General features: G+C 35.1%; 1 protein-coding gene across 1 annotated transcript in view; it reads right to left on the bottom strand.

The window, feature by feature from the left end:
* Positions 1–6,325: 6,325 nt before the first annotated feature.
* The window catches only part of LOC137932371 (uncharacterized), a 61,759-nt gene continuing 49,272 nt past the window's right edge, over positions 6,326–18,812 (bottom strand). Inside the window, exon 3 of the mRNA XM_068775975.1 lies at positions 6,326–7,216. Within this exon, the coding sequence (XP_068632076.1) occupies positions 6,400–7,215 (816 nt within the window). The 5' untranslated portion in view covers position 7,216 and the 3' untranslated portion in view covers positions 6,326–6,399. The remainder of the gene's footprint in view (positions 7,217–18,812) is intronic.

Genomic DNA, 18,812 nt, shown 5'->3' with positions numbered 1-18,812 from the left:
GAATAAAAAAAATCTTTTATAATTAATGCACAAAGTGTGAATTATATAAAAGACTGTGTCCTTGGAATCGAACCTGCAACCTATGATCGTGATTCTCAGTACCTTACAGCTGGGCTACCACGTCTCCAAGTATTACAACGGTAGAATTTATATTATTGGCATATCAACTCATATATTTTTTGTTTAAAGATTTTTCTTTCTGTCAATATTAATTCTTTTAGGATTGAACTGGCTTCTATTTAATTATCTATTAAATTTATTATTTATATTTTTTATTTATTGAATATTGAACGGTTTGGGAGGTCTCCAAAGCTCTTCTATAGCTTAGGTAGCTTATTAGAGTGTTTCTTTGAGAGAACTTCCGCTTGCACTCTTAACACCTTGAGTTTCATTCAGTCTTACAGCGACATCCCCGTCAGGCCGCGCGCGCAATACTAGCAAACTAGAATTTACTCGATAGATTTCAAAAAGTATTAACGCCATTATTTTTTACTAAACGGGGTGGGGCGTGGGGGTATTTCATTTAATTATTACCTTGTTTCAATAAAATCCATTAAATTAATGTGTGAAATGTCTAATTTTTATCTTTATTATCATATTTTATACTGTCAGTCATCGGTGACTGACGCGGCCTAAACGGTAAGATCGGTGTCAGTCACCGGTGACTGATAAGCACTCAACGTGTTAATAGGGGTTTAGTATACTGATCCAAGTTGCCCAAGAAGGTTAAACCTCGGTTTGTTCGTCACTGTCGGGCTAAATATTTTGAACTATGCTTCTAATCATATCTCCAACGTGATGTATTTGATTGAGCAGTTGTAGTCCAGCCGTAGAGTACTGAGATTCGCGATTGTGGACCGCGAGTTCGATTCCCGAGATACAATAATAAAGAGTTGTTACTGCTCGCAGACAAATTTCCAGAGGAAGCTGCTGTCTTCTGCGTACCAGTAAAACACAGCGATTACCAACCCGCCTGTCACGGGGGGCAATTATGATATATACCCTCAAAGATATCTTTGAGAGAGGCATATGCCTTGCAGTTGGCATCTGTTGGCTGAAACGACGACGACGATATATTTAATATTCTAAAGTATTTCTTTTAATAACCTCTTATATTAAAATATTTCGCATTTTTATTTCAAGCAATATCTAATTGAAATAATACAATATGAGTAAAACATTCCTAAATTGTATTATTTAGTTTCTTTTAGCAATTATATAATGCTTGATAGTGAGAGCTTGTAATAATTTACGATTGCGTCTGTTTCTACAGTTGATTATTAGTTTGGCTTGCATCGCAACGTTTCATTTCTACGAAAGAGATAAATGTGTACAGAAGTCACTTGTGTTTATGAGTGTACACTATGTTCTTCGTCACATTATGATATAAACTTATTACTCTAATTTACAATATATCTTTGAATTATATGCTACATTAAATTTAAAATTAACACTACAATATTATATAGGTATTGATGTGTTATCTTAAACCTTAAAAGCCTGATTTACGAAAGTGATTTTTTTAATAATACTGTGTTTGCTTGAGGGCCTACATGAAGTGAATAATAGTTTTTTTTTTAATTTTGTTGGAAAGAATATTATACAACAGTAAAATACATACAGCCAACCTATAAAAAAAAAACTAATAGTAATGTGAACATTCGGTTTATAGGATTGGTATCAAAATTGAAACTTTAGTCTATTAAGGGTTAAATGTAAATGAAATAATTAAATCAAATACAAGTTAATTACAAACAAATACAAGTTTTAAGTTAAAACTGTTATTTAAATGGGTTTTTTAAGAAAAAAAATGTTATCGAATGAATTATAGTTTATTATAATAAGTGTTATAAAGAGAGTGAAATTAAATATTTCTTCTAAAGTGTACATACAAGTTAAAGGTGACGGAGCGAACCGGCATTCACTAGAAACTTATCTTTGATAAATAAATATTTTAGTACAAGTAATAGTCCGAAAAACTTTATTATAAGTAAAGACTTTAAAGTTAAAAACTTTATTGTTTTACGTGATTTTTATAATGCTCATGCCGGTTTCACTAATAAATTCATAGCAAAATTGCCTTTACACACACCATTCGTATCATATAAAACATCTACGGTGTTGTGAAAATTATAGATATACAAAAAACGAGTAATTTATGTAAGTGCTTACGGTATTATCACTTTGTGACTTAAATACAACCGGATGTATAAATAACAATTAAAGATAGTCGTGGTTCAACAAAATGTCGCTGCGATATATCAATCCGTGAACAAATATCGTAATTATCCTCACAATTCAACTTCGAGAGTCCTCCATTAAAATTATTTAAAACAATCAGAGACATTTTGTTTAATCGACTAGCATCGTGTTTATTGTAAATTAATTCTACCACCTTTGTTAAATTGTGTTACAAAAACAAAAAAATATCTATGAACAAATTGATTTTATATGTTTGTAACATAATTAAGTATAACGATCCTATATATATCCTATTATTAGTGTAGCAAATTTTCGAGTATTAAAACATTTTAAAGAACCGACCCTAGTGCGTCAATAGACAATGAATGTATTTAATATTAACAACAAGAACAGTAGAACAATTTACAATAATGACAATAAAATTGTTTTAAATTTCGAGTGTATATTTAAATTGCGCAAAAGCGTTTATAAAAAACTTTCACGACATCGAAATTGCAATAAAAACAACTCACAACACAAACTTATTTGAGCTATGCACGACATCAAAACTGCAAAAGAGATGTAAGTGAAACATAAATCCCCGCAACCATAGGCAGACAGGACACGCCGCGACATCACGAGCTGTCACGAATATGTAGTCTTATGCCCTCAGCTTGAAGCGTGCTTTAGGAGATAAACTATCAATAACATCTAATGAATTTGCACAATCGACAACACCATTTAATCTAGTTTCAAAATCACTAAACAAAGATACTACAATTGAAATGTAAAAAGAACTTAACGTACAGAACAATATAGACAACGAACAATTAAAGGACTTATGCAACACAGCGTTGGACAGACGACCCTGTCAATGTCGTTGGAAGACGCTGGATGCATCCCGCTTCCAACAGGTGTTTTTGGAAATCTATGGGATAGGCTAATTTTTAGTAGTGAAAATTCTAAGGCTGAAACGATAAGGTTGATGAGGAAAATAACTATTGTTTGAGTAGAGCACTGCAAAGACTGATAAAATAGTAGTTATTAATCTACTGTAATACAATCCAAAAATAAACTTGCTGAGACATGATCTGGGAATTACTAGAACATAGCATATGACAATTATTTATAAGAAGATGGTAGATTCATATAATACAATAAAAAGATTTTAGATCTTAAATTAAAAAATAATGAATATATGACCATCAGCCGATAGATGTCTATTGCAAGGCATAGGCTTCCCAAAGATTGTCACGATGACTAATCGCACACTCGACATTCATTATGTCGTTGGGCCACCTATTAGTGAACTTACCCACATCGCATCTAGACTCGTGGTCGTCATTTGAGATCCGATCTTTGGTTATATAAAAAGAGAATAGAAATAAGTGATTTTAAAAGGCGTAGTGTCGATCGATTGTACAAAATCGTCGTGAACGACGCGTAATTATAAAAATTTGACCTAGTAAATATGTAAAAGGCAATCCTTAAATATACAACGAATGCTGAAGGATGAGTAGCTGGTGTATTTACAAGTGGCACTTAACTAGCGAATATATTAAATTGAATTATCGACATACTATCAAAAATACCTAAATATAAAAGTATAGGCACAAGAAATTTCATAATTAATTTATGTGCATTCACTATTTTACCGCTATCCGTTACAGATCGTGCAATAGATTATACGATTAGACATTTACAATGCCATGGAACCAGCAAGTCTGTTTGTTTTAAGTCAATCTTTAGTTCTTATATCACCTTAGATTAAATGCGACAAAATCCTGTCTCTATCTACCAATTAAAGTCACCATAAATATTGATATTTAAGTTATACATAACTTCAACTACGTTCAATTTAAATTCTTTTAATTTTAAATCGTAAATTCTTTCAGTAATTGCTTGTTCCAATGCATGTAATAGTTTGTTTGTTAGTCACATCTGCCACATTTTAATTTTTATTATGGCACATTTTAATAGTTTTTGATCATTTAATATTCACAAATTATTAATAATGTGTTACATTTTCAAATAAAGTTAATAAACAGAAATGTTTTCATCAATAAAATAAATAATTATAATAACACCATATTTTCTTAACATATCACATAAGATGGCTTTTAAACAAATCACAGAATATAAATTCCAGGTCAATTACCCATAATAATCTTAAAGACATAAATAAGAAAACTAAATCTAAATAGCTTTATAGCTATAACAGTCATGGAATTAAATTTAAAATAAAGCATAAAAGTACAACTTAATATAAACAATTATAATTATCCACGATAGACAATCATTTTTGAAATTTTATATGCTTATTAGTTTAGACAAATATTAAGTATAGATTTAAAACTGACAACAGTGTCGGTTTCGTTATCTCTTTCGTCAATCCCACATTAGAAAAAATTCTCTTTTAGAATATTTACTCACAAGCTAGCACGTACTAAACACAGACAGGCGATAGATAGGCTAGTGTTAATGTGTTGGAAAAGTATCTGTCCGAAGCGACCTCGTACTGATTTATACGATTTGAAATTCTAGCTTCGTTCATTCCAGAATCATCTAGAATATTTTTTCTATAATTACATACGCAAGAATAGAGGATATTAAAAAAAATGTTTCAAATTGGAAATTATCATTTGTCTGTCAATGGTCATCTTTTTCCACACTGTTCAATACTACACTTCTATCTTCTCGTGGGTTCATTTCAAATTCAGGAATTTCCTTTAATTGAATGGAGAAATTCGGAATCTAAATAAGGTTCTTTGTATTTATTTCAATTACATACTATATTTTTCCAACACATTAACCAATCTAAATTTAATTACATTCTAAATAATTTGTGAGCGACTATTTTAAAAGGGAAACATTTGTACATGTTTTTTTTTTTTAATAATTTGTTTCAAATATTTCCCTAGATTTGTGCATTTGCATATTTTATAAAGAAGATAAAGGTTTTAAGGCATTTTATAGACAGCTCTAGCTCTAATAGATTAATGTTTTTGGTGAATGTAAAATTGTAATTAAAGTGGATATTCCGTCGTCGCAGTTAGTATGGTTTGTGACGGTAGGTAAAGATTAATGTGGATATAAGCCACTCATAGAATGCTAAATAGCATACAGTTGATACAAATATACATCACAATCACCAGTAGAAGGTTGAAGAAGAAATGAATTTTGGGAAGAAAGCTATACGCGAGAATAGAAATGATAGTATGAACTAATTTGAGCATTTTAAAGCTAAGCTCGTGTTAATGATTCGTTAAGTTCATATAATATCAATTTAAATTACGAATACGTTTTTAATTTTACTAAAACAGATCTGCAATGAACCGGCAACAGTCAAATTGAATTTGATAATAAAGTAAAATATGATACTGACACAGCCGAATGTAAGAATGACAACGGTGTACATGAAATCACTGGACAAGTGTTTGACCTTAAGTCAATGGAAAATTATAATTACATCTTATAAATAAACTTTCGAGTATAAAAATATTAACTTTAACTGGTTTCGGTGTTCGAGAAACAAAAATTAATTACTTTGGCACAACCGCGTCTAAGAACTGTTTACAAAGGATGTTTATGAACAAATATTATAAAAAAAAATACCATTCGTTTTAAATCAATGTCTCGAATTATATAGAAAATATAAAGGAACACCTTTAAATGTAGTTTAACAGTAGTCAGTCTCAAGCCAAAGATGTACAGAAGTAATTGTAATAATTAAATATACATAAATTTTGCCCTCGTTCAAAGCTATCGATTAAAGGCAACGTAATATGAGACTAAATGCTGATGTTTCAGACACGCGACGATATATTGTACGTGTATAGTTTAGAACTCGTCGCCACAAAAGTGCTATTACATCATAAACTTACGGCTAAAATCTACTTAGATTTGGTCCGTCTGTTAAAATATATAATGGTTAAGCAAATAAAAATAACTACAGATACGAAACGAAGCGTCGAACTAGCTACGAACGTTGTCAAATATCATAAAATACTAATTTGTGATAAACGAATTCTACAAGAAGTAATCAAATGCCTTTACAGATATTGTATTGAGTTTATGAGAGGTTGATCTCCGGAAATGAATGACAAAGTTAAGGCAAACAGGCAACTCTCTCGACTGAACCAAAAGTGTAGTATGTAATAACTAGCCTAAGGTGGATGCGGATGTGCTCTGAATTAGTGAACGATTAAAGTGGTCCCTTTACATGCGGGACATGATCATGTAGCGGCCGTCGGACAGCAGCTCGCGCGTGTCGGACGGCGAGCCGGGGCTCAGGCTGGCCGTGACCGACGCCTGCGAGTACGTGTCCTTGTTGAACCTGCCCAATCTCTTCTCCGCTTCCGACGTGATGGAGAGTTCTTCCTCTGCGATTTGCTCGAGCGGTAGCTCCCGCACCGCGTCCCCGTTCACAGCCAGAGCGTTGACGAAGCCGTGCGCTCGCTCCGGCGGTGGCTCCGTGTAGGTCTCGGTGACCGTCTCCGGCAGCACCTCCGTGGCCCGTGCGCGCCTCGCGTTCTTGGTGTGCATGCCCCCCGTCTCCGCGTCTCTCTCCAACCTGTGCCCCGACCGCGACCTCGTGAGTTGCTTCTGCACGTAGTCCTCGAGCGCCGCCTCCTCGCTCTTTGTGAGGTACTTGTGCAGTGCGATCAAGAAGACGCCTATGCCGAGCGCGAAGAGTCCGGAGCAGACGAGCTCGTTGAACCAGCTGACGGAGCCGACGCTGCTCCAGGCGGTGAGGTCGTCGGGTAGCCAGCCGGAGCCGACGAGGAAGAAGCCGAGCACGAGGAATACCACACCGAGGTGCAGCATCCCGACGGAGGAGACGACCTCATTGTCGGCGGCGCGCACGCGCGCGGAGCGGCGTCGCTCGAGGCTGCCGGTGGAGCAGTGCGGCGAGGTGACGCCGGACTCGGACGACTGCAGCGAGTAGCGGCGCTCGCGCGCACGTTGTTGCTCCGCGCGCCGCTTGCGCTCGCGGCGGATGGCCAGCGCCGAGTGCAGCCCCACCGCGTGCATCCTGCAAGCACGGGCACGGGTTAGCGGGGCGGGGGCGGCCGGCGCCCACCCGTGCCCGTGCTCTGCGCCGCCCCCACGCCCACACAACACAACTCACAACTCACAGCTCTTCCACAACGACACTTGGTTTATTGACTTATTTCATGTAAATAGAGTTTTTAGTTGATTGAAATGTGTAGAATTTGTTTTGTTGACTCATACATATGGCTGATATAATAATTACATTTTAAAAGAGCAATGAGCTGTTGAGTTTTTGGCCGGTTCTTCCCAACGGGTCAGCATTCTGAGCCTGTTGTTGCTTACTACTTATCATATTAAAATTATGGACAATTTGAAGTGCGTGTAAATGCCTATATTATTAAAGATATTATGGATAAATTGAATTTTGACAAGCACGTTTATAGCCTTGTCGAAGTAAGCTCGACGATCAAGTAAGCATAGGTATTTAATTCACCTAATTGGAAGCCTGCCTTCCCTAAATAGTTTAGACGAACGATCTCGAGGTCCTTCTTAAATTCACGTAATTGGAAGCTCGAAAATCTTAGATCGCTTATGTGGACGCCCCGTGGAATGAATGGGCGTAAGGGCTCGAATCGTACACCATTACCAGAGTGCCCGTACGAGTGTGCTTAATCCGTTACTTTATGAGAATATAGACATGTTATTATTGTTGTTAAACCAAAAATTCCCATGTGGATTTTTTTAGACTTTTCGACAAAGAAACAAATATTTATGTGCTGGTACCAGGCCATTTATGCCAGGTCCGGAATGTTGATTCTATTGAAATGAATCTGGCAAGTAACTCGATACTTTTTTAAACGCTAATTTTATAATTTTTTCCTATTATAATTTGTCTGTTTTTCAAATATTGTTCGTTTAAATAACTATGACTTTACGCCAAACAGAGCTACATGGTGACGCTTAGAGTGCAGCGGGGGCATCAAAACCGACCGGGGCACGACCAGGACCACTCTAACCAAAGTGCACGAGTGATAAGAAGATTCAAAGAACATTAAATACAAACATTAGCAAGCCGCTAATATTGAATTAATTTTTTCCTAAAGACAGTTTTTTGTTTATTACGTATAAAAATATCGAACATATAAAATAAATATGTTTCGTTGCATATATAATTATATACTGTTAAATCATGCCCGTGTACTACATACGTACTGTATACAGGAGGATCGGTTATAGGCATAAAAGCTTAATGGGTGTATTTATAGCTCATTTGCTGTCAATAAATGTAGTATATGATTCCATAATGAATTGTTTCAGAGATAATATATATTAGGCATTGATAATACAATAAGAACAAGCGTTTTTAAAATTTAAATTACTACATGGTATAAATAATTATTGTATACTACCTGTCCCTATATATTTTAGCAGAGTAATCAATGTATAAAAAGTGTTTGGAAATAGGTGTAGAAGCCTCAAAGATGTAAAACCTGTTTAAAAGCCTTTACACCTATAACCTTATGTTCATTATTTTTTTGTAAAACTATCCACATTAATAAAATGAGAACAATAATAAAGAATGCTTTATTAAAATTTAGTTTTCCTCAAACAAACGATTGTATTTATACTCGGTGGCTATTTAAATCGATATCAAGATTTATGGAACGCGATCAAGAAACTCGTTGCCGTACAATGCCGCGAATGTACGTATTTACCTGACATAAATCTAAAAACTCGCGAAATAACTGTCGATGTAGGTTAAACAATGTTTACTCACGCCTCGTTAAAACCATTTCGTTATCGTCAAGTTACTGAAATAAATCGCTAGTTTAATATCTATTCAACGCATACCGTTTATTTTATATAGTAACACGTTCAAAGCAGTTTTACTAAAACAATATAATATTATCTGGTCAAGTTGAAGTAAATAGTGACCCAAGCGAAGGCTCTTCAGGGAGGCATGATCTTAGCTATCTTGACAGAGGTTTAGGCTAAGTGCCTTCTACACCCTGCGCCCTTCAACCCGTGGAAATGCGATGCTCTTTGGGCAGCGGTGTAAAGAGAACTATGCGAGCTATAATCTATCATATGGCGTGATAGAAGCTAGAATCATAATAGAAGAGAGGAATATCGTATCTCTAATGGGCGACAAGAACCGTCACCCCATTTTTCTCAAGTACTGCAGAGTAATGACGCATGAAACAATTAAAAGAGATTAAATTAAAGATCTAGGCTGTATAAAAAATTAAAATTATGGAAGTCACATTCGGAGTCTAAAAATTGTATGCAATGAGGAGGTAAAATCCATAAAGAAACAATCAAAAAGTGGTATATAAGTAAACCAAATAAAACTATAACAAGCAAATTGTACTACATCTGTGATATTACGGAAATTGTGGAGGACAAGAGGCGACATTTGAAAGGTAAGAGAAGAAAAGTATGAAAGAAAATGTGAAGTATGAAAAACGAAATTCTAATCAAAAGTGAAAAAATTATTAACCATATGAATAGTAAAGTCCCTTCCTATACTTAAAAGGGTAGAATGAGGGGCAAAAAAGAAAAAAGAATCTAGCATATGGGTCTAATTTGGTTTGGAGTTTAGGTGCTAAGATTTCTACGCTATTTTTACTTAAAACATAGACCAAGTTAACTCAATTTTCAATTTAGTTTTAACGCCTTTCACATATTTTTTTATGACCCCCGCCATTGGGTGCCTCTCGTACCCCTATTTATGGTGGGACAGAGACTTTATTTGCAATTTAATTTTTCACGTGATTTTTTATTTTCTCTTTCTTCTTTCACATTTTACTTTCTCTTTCGGTCTATTATCTATCTTTCATGCTACATTTCTACTTTCTTACCCTTTTGCTCTGTTCATCTATCATTCTTTCCTCTTTTCTTATCACATTTTTTCATTTTACATTTTTATTTTACATTTTTACTTTACATATTAGATTAAAGAGGTATTTCATCATCACCATATTGGGGAATAGACGCCATCTGGAAGGTATAGGCCTTAAATAGTAACTAGTGGGGAAACCTACCTACCTACCTAAGTATATATCTATTCTATAATTGAATGATGTTATTGAGAGGATATATAAAATGGACATAGAGATATATCTTATGTAAGCATAAAGCACAGAGCAGCGAATAAATACTTCCTTATTTACAGACACCAGGTGCGCTGTCCAGATGTGATACAGTTGAACGATGCACTGGCGTTGATCCAATACCAATTTAAATGATTCGTTATCGACAACCCAATAGATATAGTGACCTACCTGAAGTAGAGAGCAGTAGTCACGGCTAGTCACTAGTTAAAGTTCGTTCTAGTTTCAAAAATAAAGCATATTTATGTATAACAGATACCTAAATTTATTATTAATCGTTTAAATCGCGATCGCGCTGTGCAGTTTTTGTCGGGGAAGCCCACCACATCGAGCACTGCGGACAACTGATGGAGCGTTAAGGATTGCTCTTTAGGAGCGTTCAGATATACTTTCGCAAGTACATCACACAGCTCCTTTTGGAGTAAATAGTATATTTTACAATGGGTAAAATAGTACTTTAGAAATACAATAATACGATACTATTTATTAACAAAGAATTTAAATAGAGTATATATTCATTTTCTACGTTACGTGCAAATTGAGTGATACACATACAACAAGCGCTATGGCACTTCTTGGGTATTTTCGTACATATATAGGAAAAGCGCGATCGCGCTGCTTGTGATTCTTCAGCAGTGTTTTTTCAATACCGTCTGAGAAAATTATAACTAATAATTACAGTTAAAGCTAAGTCTATAATTCCACGATAGAGTACTAAAAAGGTTTTTTTTTAAAACCTATCAAAATAGTAAGCAAAAACTTGAAGTTATGCATATTGAAGTTTATTACACAGAAAAAATACTATTATATATTGTATTCTCATATTGCAATCATTAAAAACATTGTCATATCAGCCGACTGCAAGGCGTGGGCCCCTCCAATAAATCACAATGATTGATGCGTGACTTCCCGCTACGTTGACTAAGTTCTCGAACCGTTTAATGGTCAGTCTACTCTCACGGCATTTACTGGCTCGTGGTCGCGAAGAATTCCACGTGGCAGTAAGCGGGGAGCATGGCTCGTGTAATCAATGGCTGCTGGAGCCGAAAGGTTTTCGAGCGGTGACCACGTGGAAGTAGATGCGGCATGATTAGGCCCTCCAGGTAGACCAAGGACATAGTTAAGGTTGCGCGAAATCGCTGGATGTAGGTAGCGCAGGATTGGTGATAGTGGCGATTTTTGGAGAAAGCCTATGCCTTGCAGAATGCATCCATCGGTTGAAAAGAAGAAGAATATATGTTAAAAAATCAATGTAAAGTTTAACCTCTAAAGTACTATCTACATTGTCTTTCGGTTTTGAACATTAAAAGATGTACCGTAAGGCCTCCTTGAGTCTTAATCCTTACCGGGACCCCTTGAGCCTAATTACTGCATAGAGCGTCCGCCTAAGCGATCCAAGAGATCTGCGGATTTCTCCCGACCTCCTCAAGAAAAAATCTACTGCAGTATCTTTTGATGAGTTGGCCCGGCACATTGTCCTAAACCTCAAGGCATTTAACGGTCTGTAGCGCTTGGGTATAATCGAGTAAAACTTCTGAATTGTATTGTTTATATGTATACACACATTTTAGCTATATTTATCTATAAGAGAAAAATTGTAAATAATGATAAAACGCTGTCATGTCTCGTAGCTGTGAGAAGAAAGATCCGTAGCAAAAGCGGCAACCCTCTCCCAACTGTCTGCGTTTAGTAAAAATAAAAAAAATATTGTGAAAAAACCATTAGCGATACAATTAGAATAAATAAAACATATGGAAGCTTTCGGGCTAGGTAACCAAGGTTATGTTATGCAAAGCTATTCCCTCTCTCTCAGTTACGGTGCCTTGTAACATTGTATAATCAGGTTTAATGTATATTTAATCCAGTGTTAATAAAACTACGAGTTTCTTAATAAAACCTGCGAGTTTCTTCTCAGAGAAAACCCCACTTGACACACTACAGTTCATTAAATATTAAAGTGAAAGCGCCTCTGTTGAATACGGATGGAAGTGTAATAGTTTCAGCTGTTTGACATCGGCGCCCTGCTCTCTTGAATTCACCTAATTCACAAATAATAAGGCAGCTGTGATGTAAAAGTAGTTAAAAATTATTAACGTTAATAAGGAATGACAAAGGCTTCAATATTAAGCCGCGTGGTACACCAATTTTAACTAGAATATTTGAGTATTTTTCAAATGTAAGTGTGCTGTGAAGTTTAATTTTATTTGATAACAAATTAATAATAAAAAGCATATTAACATTCATATTATATTAGCGAGCAAAATTATTTGGATAGCTTCGTTTTATTGAGCAGTAAAATGTCTAGATACAGAGCGCTGCGTCGAAGCGGGTCGAGTCACGTGACCCGGATACGTCACAGTGCGTAGTTCACTAGGGATTATGAAATCGGAATACGGAAATGTCAGTATCCCAATGCGAAGATATCAATAATTTATTACACAGAAGATAATTCAATTTAAATATAATATCAGATTTATATCCGTGTCTTACTGTTAAGATTTTTACGTGCTAAAGTCAAGAAAAATATTAAATAATTAACAAAGATTTTCTTTGCGAGTGTACAACGAAAAAAGTTTTTAAAGGTTTTTTTTTTAATGTTGGATAAGATGTATTTTATATATTGTTATTTAATTTATGTCATAATTACATGTGTACAATATAATATCACAATCAATTTCAGATCTTTTTTTCCATTGTTGAAATAAAATTAAAATATTATTCTATACAAGAACACTATACTGAAGGTAATGAGTGGAATTAAATGTTGTCGATGTACACTCAGGAAGCTTATTATTATCGCGCACTCTTTATTAATCTATATTTGTAAAGAGCAACTGTTGAGTTTCTCGTCGGCTTTTAGCAGCCTGTAGGCCAATGCCGACATTTTAGGTTGATTGACGATTTAAAAGTGCTCATAACAGCCTATTCTAAAATATAATATTTTTGATAATGATATATGTATATATGCGTAACGATTTTCTTTTCTAATGTATATATATACGAAAAGCTTTTAGATAAAAAGCTCTCTGTAATAATTAGTTTCTTTTATTGAGATACGGCAGTCTTATAAAAATGAAGATGAAATTCATTTATTCAATATTGGAACTTTCAACGGGACACTTATTGGTCGTCAACTTTTTTAAAAACCTATTCTAATTTTTACTACTTCGCCTTGTAAGATATTATAGTAGAAGAGAAGGGAGAAACACTTTTACTATTTTAATATAGGTCAATGTTTAAAAACAAAAGACATCTTTAAGTGTTACTTATAACTGTCACGGTCATCAATATCATTATTTTAGTCATAGATCGTCTACCGCTGGTTGTAGATCTTCTCCACAGGGTCAATAGGACCAGGTTGAAGCTGCTAAAATGCAAATTAAATTTATACAGTACGACAGTTGAAGATGCCAGTGTCTGCAGTGACAGCAGACTGCACCAATTGATTGAAACCCGACTAATGTATGCAATTTCATTTGTAAGACCATGGACACTACTTCGCGGGTTTCTTAAGCACGTACAGGCTAACTAATTACGTTAGCTTACTGCTCCAGCTGGGAACTGGTTATGATCGGTTCCAACCTGCTTAACTAGGGCAGAACGGCTAATAACCCCACCACAGTAAAACTGGATATAATGTTAGCTGCTTGCTAAGCTAGTTAGCAAGGAACCTAACTTTCGTGCTAATAGGTACCAGGAGCGCATGAATATCGAAGAGAACAAAAAGTTTTCCCAGCCAGTTTATACGAAGGATGCGGAGTAATTTAAATTACACAGATAAAATATAAATTTAAAGTATTTATTACTCTGTATATTCTAAATTAACAAAATAATAACGATTATTTATAATTAAAAACACTAGCAGACTCGACACGAAGTTTATTTATTTGTAACTATTGTGTACGTGAATAATTTATTGTTATGAATAGATATAATTAGCAAGTTGAAGATGCAGTGGTTGAACCACAGCGCGCAGAACAGATAGCTGTTGGAGTTTAAAGGTTGTTGAAGTGAGACCACGGAACGACAAGCGCAGCGCAGAACATCCGCCTGTGTGGTGGACGGATGATCTAGTTAAGGTTGTTGGAAGATTCTGCATGTAGAAACTTTCTAACTGACCCTATTTGAAATCTACGAAGAGGTCAATGTCCAGCTGTGAATCTACTATAGCTGTAATGAATTAGTATGCTGATGATGACAATTCCATGTTAGTTAATGCTTTTAAACAAATACTAGCTGATCCCGCAAACGTTGTTTTGCAAAAAAAATTAAAGTTTTTAATTAACAAATGTAAGATAAGGGTTGATCATAGAGGGGTGAAAATTTAGGTTTGTATGTATTTTTGTATGCTGTATCATAATAAAATAAAAACCAAAAAAATTGTCTAAAAAATTAAAAATAAAATTTAGGGGTGGACCACCCTTACCATTTAGGGGTATGGAAAATAGATAGTAGCCGATTCTCAGACATACTGAATACGCTTGTAAAATTTGGTAAAAATCGGTCAAGCCGTTTCGGAGGAGTTTAAGTTCGAACACCGTGACACGAGAATTTTATATATTGATTTCGATTAGCTAATTATTTAGCAAAACGCAAAATAGCAATAGCAACGAATATAGCTGTCAATCGCAAATAAATACCTTGAAACGAGTACTGGAGTTTACAAATACAATTGACGCAAGTCGTGTTCCTGACACCGAATTCCGTAGCTGACAATGTATCGATTCGGCGCGGTTTACACTGCTGCCCCGCTTAATGTAAATAAAGCGATCCGACACGGAACTCTGTTTACAATACGCGTGCGTCAATGTACAGCTAACAGGATAGTTGGCCGTCTGATAAAATTCTATTGTTTTAGTTGAAGTTGACAATCCTATTATATTTATTGCTCACTGACGATACCACACAGTGTAGCAAAGAGTATTGAACCCTTAATAGCCTGATTTACGAAAGTGTTTTTTTTTAATATTAATATGTTTGCTTGAGGGCCTAGATGAAGGGAAAAATAGATTTTTTTTTTAATTTCGTTGGAAAGAATATTATACAACAGTAAAATTCGTATAGCCTACTTAAAAAAAAAACTAATAGTAATGTGAACATTCGGTTTAAAAGATTGATATCAAAATTGAAACTCAAACTCAACTCTCGAAAGGCTATTAAGGGTTAAGCATACGAATGGATAAATGTCATAAATCATGTATGATAGATGATAATAAAATCAGTTTGTTTTTATAATGGATATGTATTGTTTTTAATTCATCAAGTCCTCGAGCCTTCTATGGTGGTGGTGGTGGTGGTAGTGGGGGGGGGGGGTGTCTACCCACGCTGTCTACCGGTTCGTTGTCAATATACAGCAACCTTTCAACGATGTGTCGATTAGTACTATTACTTTGTTCAATAAACGAAAGAAAATATAATACAAATCAAAAATGAAACAGTCATTTACCCTTGTAAACAAAGTCTCTATTCCACATGTAATGGTGAACGAAAGATCCACAAAAACATGGACGGAAAAAAAACAGACCAATTTTTCGACAGGTATTTGTTTTGGGCGATCCTTTCAGCACATAGACGGCCATTGCAAAGCTTAGACCTTCCTAAGGTATCTATAGGAGGATGTATCATAATCACCACGCTAGACAGGCAGGTTGCTGATCTCAATGTGGTATCATGGTACGCAGAGGACGTTGGAACCCATCCTCAAAAACCTTGTTTGTGTACAGTGGCAATCCTTTACAGTTAATACGCGTAATTTTAATTATATACAACATTACAACAGGAATCGAGCCAGAAACCTACGATCGCAGTCTTTACAACTGGGATATCACTGCAGTTTTAATTTAATAACGTATTCACGGGAGTGTATTACATATTTTTCCACTACCACATTTCCAAGCTTGCAAATTGCTTCTTTATTTTTATATCATCCACGTTTCTTTGGAGTAATCAACAAATTTCAAAAGTTTGCTTAAGGGTCATAGAGCCTGGAGCCAGCCAGGCTGCGGTGACAATAATATAAGATAATCTAATCATTAGATCATCATCAGCTGGAGCGCCATTAGTTGAAGCATCATTAAGTTTATTTTAACGAAACATGAATAAAACTAAAGCACATACGTCCCGTATTGCTAGCCACTACGGCTAGAAATTTTATCACTTTTTTAACTTATTAAACCTTTACCTATTCTACAAGTATGACCAGAACCACAAGATTGTGACATATCCGAGTGTCAGTTAAATAAAAAATAAAAATATCTAATCGTGTTCTTTACCTTTTGTAAAGGTTAAATAAGATAATAACTTTCTTACTCATTGGTCATGTAAGCGAATATTCTAGTAATTGACGCGTTTCTTTGTTTAATCGACATTGGGTGCGGCGGAATGAACTCAATGTGAATTAATACGGCCCGCCCCCCTTGTGAGTTACGTGACGTCATGGCGGCGACAATTATTGCTCGTGGCTGGTCTTTTTACCTTGCCTCTGGGAATCAACTAGCTAACAGCAATTTACACCATGTGTAGATAACACAATAACACGACATTATCATGAAGCATTAGTCTCTGCTTCCCCAGTGAAAGAAGACGAGTATCCGGACTATAAGGCTAGGGTGGAAAGAGAGCGTCGTTCTTCCTACCCTTTGCGACTAACTAAAGTCGCATCGCTGATAAAAACTGTAGAGGATAAACATCGTTTATTGCTTAATTATGGTTGACTTAGCCAAAGACCAGAAGGCTTCTAGGTGACAGAAACCAGCTAGTTTTTGCCCACAAATGGGAGGCCGAGAAGAAAGGTGATAGGAGATTTTTTATTTTCTGTGACGAAGCAGGACAGCTGTCACTGGTGGGGTTACCACACCAAATTTGTTGTTGGCAGTTAAACCAAAGATCAGATCCACCGCATTTACTTACAGATATTCTCTTTCTTAATCTCCTTGGCTTCTGGAAGACTGACTCGAAGGAGTTCTAATGGAGGAATCAAGAAGTAAGGTTTGCTTGGTTAGTATAAAGCAAGAGACATTTTTTTCTGCTACTAGACCGGACTATCCCTGCGGACATGAATAACGAGACTACGGATGTGTGTAAAGATGTTGCTTCTAAGCACACACACGCACACACGTATTGCGTGTACTTCGAGGTTCCTCGTGAAAGAGGTACAAAAGACTTAAAGAGCACTTCCACAATGTAACAATAGATTCAGAGGCTATGATAGTCTATACGCAATGCACGTAGGTATTATGTGACTAAATACAATGTGATGAGGACAGTCAAGAACTGCTCGAGACAGCTCGGGGTAAGTTGAGAACGATTGCGGAGATAAAATGCCCGGAAGCTGCCGCGCGGAAATTTCCAGAAACTTCCGACTGTGTCGCTTAGTGTTTTAACGGAGTTTTATATTTGATTTAGGTTTATACCTATATTACGTAATATATATAAATATATACATTAATAAATATTTATGTATATATAACAAGCATGTAAAAATAATGAATATATATATTAAAATATTTACTAATATGTTTTAAAAAATAAATATAATATAATAATAATACATAGATATACATTTATCCATTGTAAAAAATAATTACTGTAATTTGACTTATGAAACGCACAAAAAAGGAAAAAAGTATACTAATAATAAATAGACAGATATTTATATTAGGGGGACCGGAAAGTAATGTCGCTTTTTTAAGTTAAATTCACACGACTGCATTTTTAACAAGTTTTTATTTTTAACCAACAATATATTCACCTTCGTTATCAACAGCTTTTTGCCGTCTAGTATACAAATTTTCAATGCCGGAGCAGTAAATGTTTACCAATAGGTTTTTCTGTAAAATATGTCGACAGAAACAACATTACTTTGCGGTCCCCCTAATATAAACATTTCTTAATTTTGTAAATTGACCTACTCAGTATGTAGCTACGGAATATATACGCCTGTAATATATATATATATATATATATATATATGTATATATAATAGGCGTTAAAAAAAGGCCGCAATAAATTTAAACAACATCTCAGATAGACATAAAGAATCTATTATATAAATATTTCGACAAAACCGATTAAGTATGTATCCAATATATAAATAAATCGAATTTTGAAAACAGAAGCCTTTATAAGTTGTTGCTGCTTTTTTGAAGGATTTAATGAACCGAAAACCAACGCCCGTGGTGTTACGATTCGACCTAAAAAAGAACCTTTTCAAATTGAATCTTCACATCTCTGACTGGTGTATCCACGTCTCCCATTAGTGACGCGTTCGTACATTTGAAAGGCGCGGCGTTTGATCTGCGTTTCCATCTCGTGTCAATTCAAAAGCAGTCGAACTGAACATAGAACATCTGATCGATTGGTCTCAGAAACAAACTCTATTTTCGATACCTAAACTTAATACAAAGTAAGCTTTGGAAATATATCTTCAATGATATTCTTTCATGAAAACATTTTGATACACACATAACCTCATTATATTTTAAATTTTTTTTCGAAAAAATAACATTGTTTTTAGAATTAAAA

Source organism: Battus philenor, unplaced genomic scaffold, assembly GCF_028537555.1.
Source record: "Battus philenor isolate CCGP_79_NKW_IND1 unplaced genomic scaffold, ilBatPhil1.0.hap1 SCAF_9, whole genome shotgun sequence".
In the NCBI taxonomy this organism is placed as follows: Eukaryota; Metazoa; Arthropoda; class Insecta; order Lepidoptera; family Papilionidae; genus Battus; species Battus philenor.
Note: the sequence above shows the minus strand (reverse complement) of the source record. Positions and strands in the feature narration are given on the sequence as shown.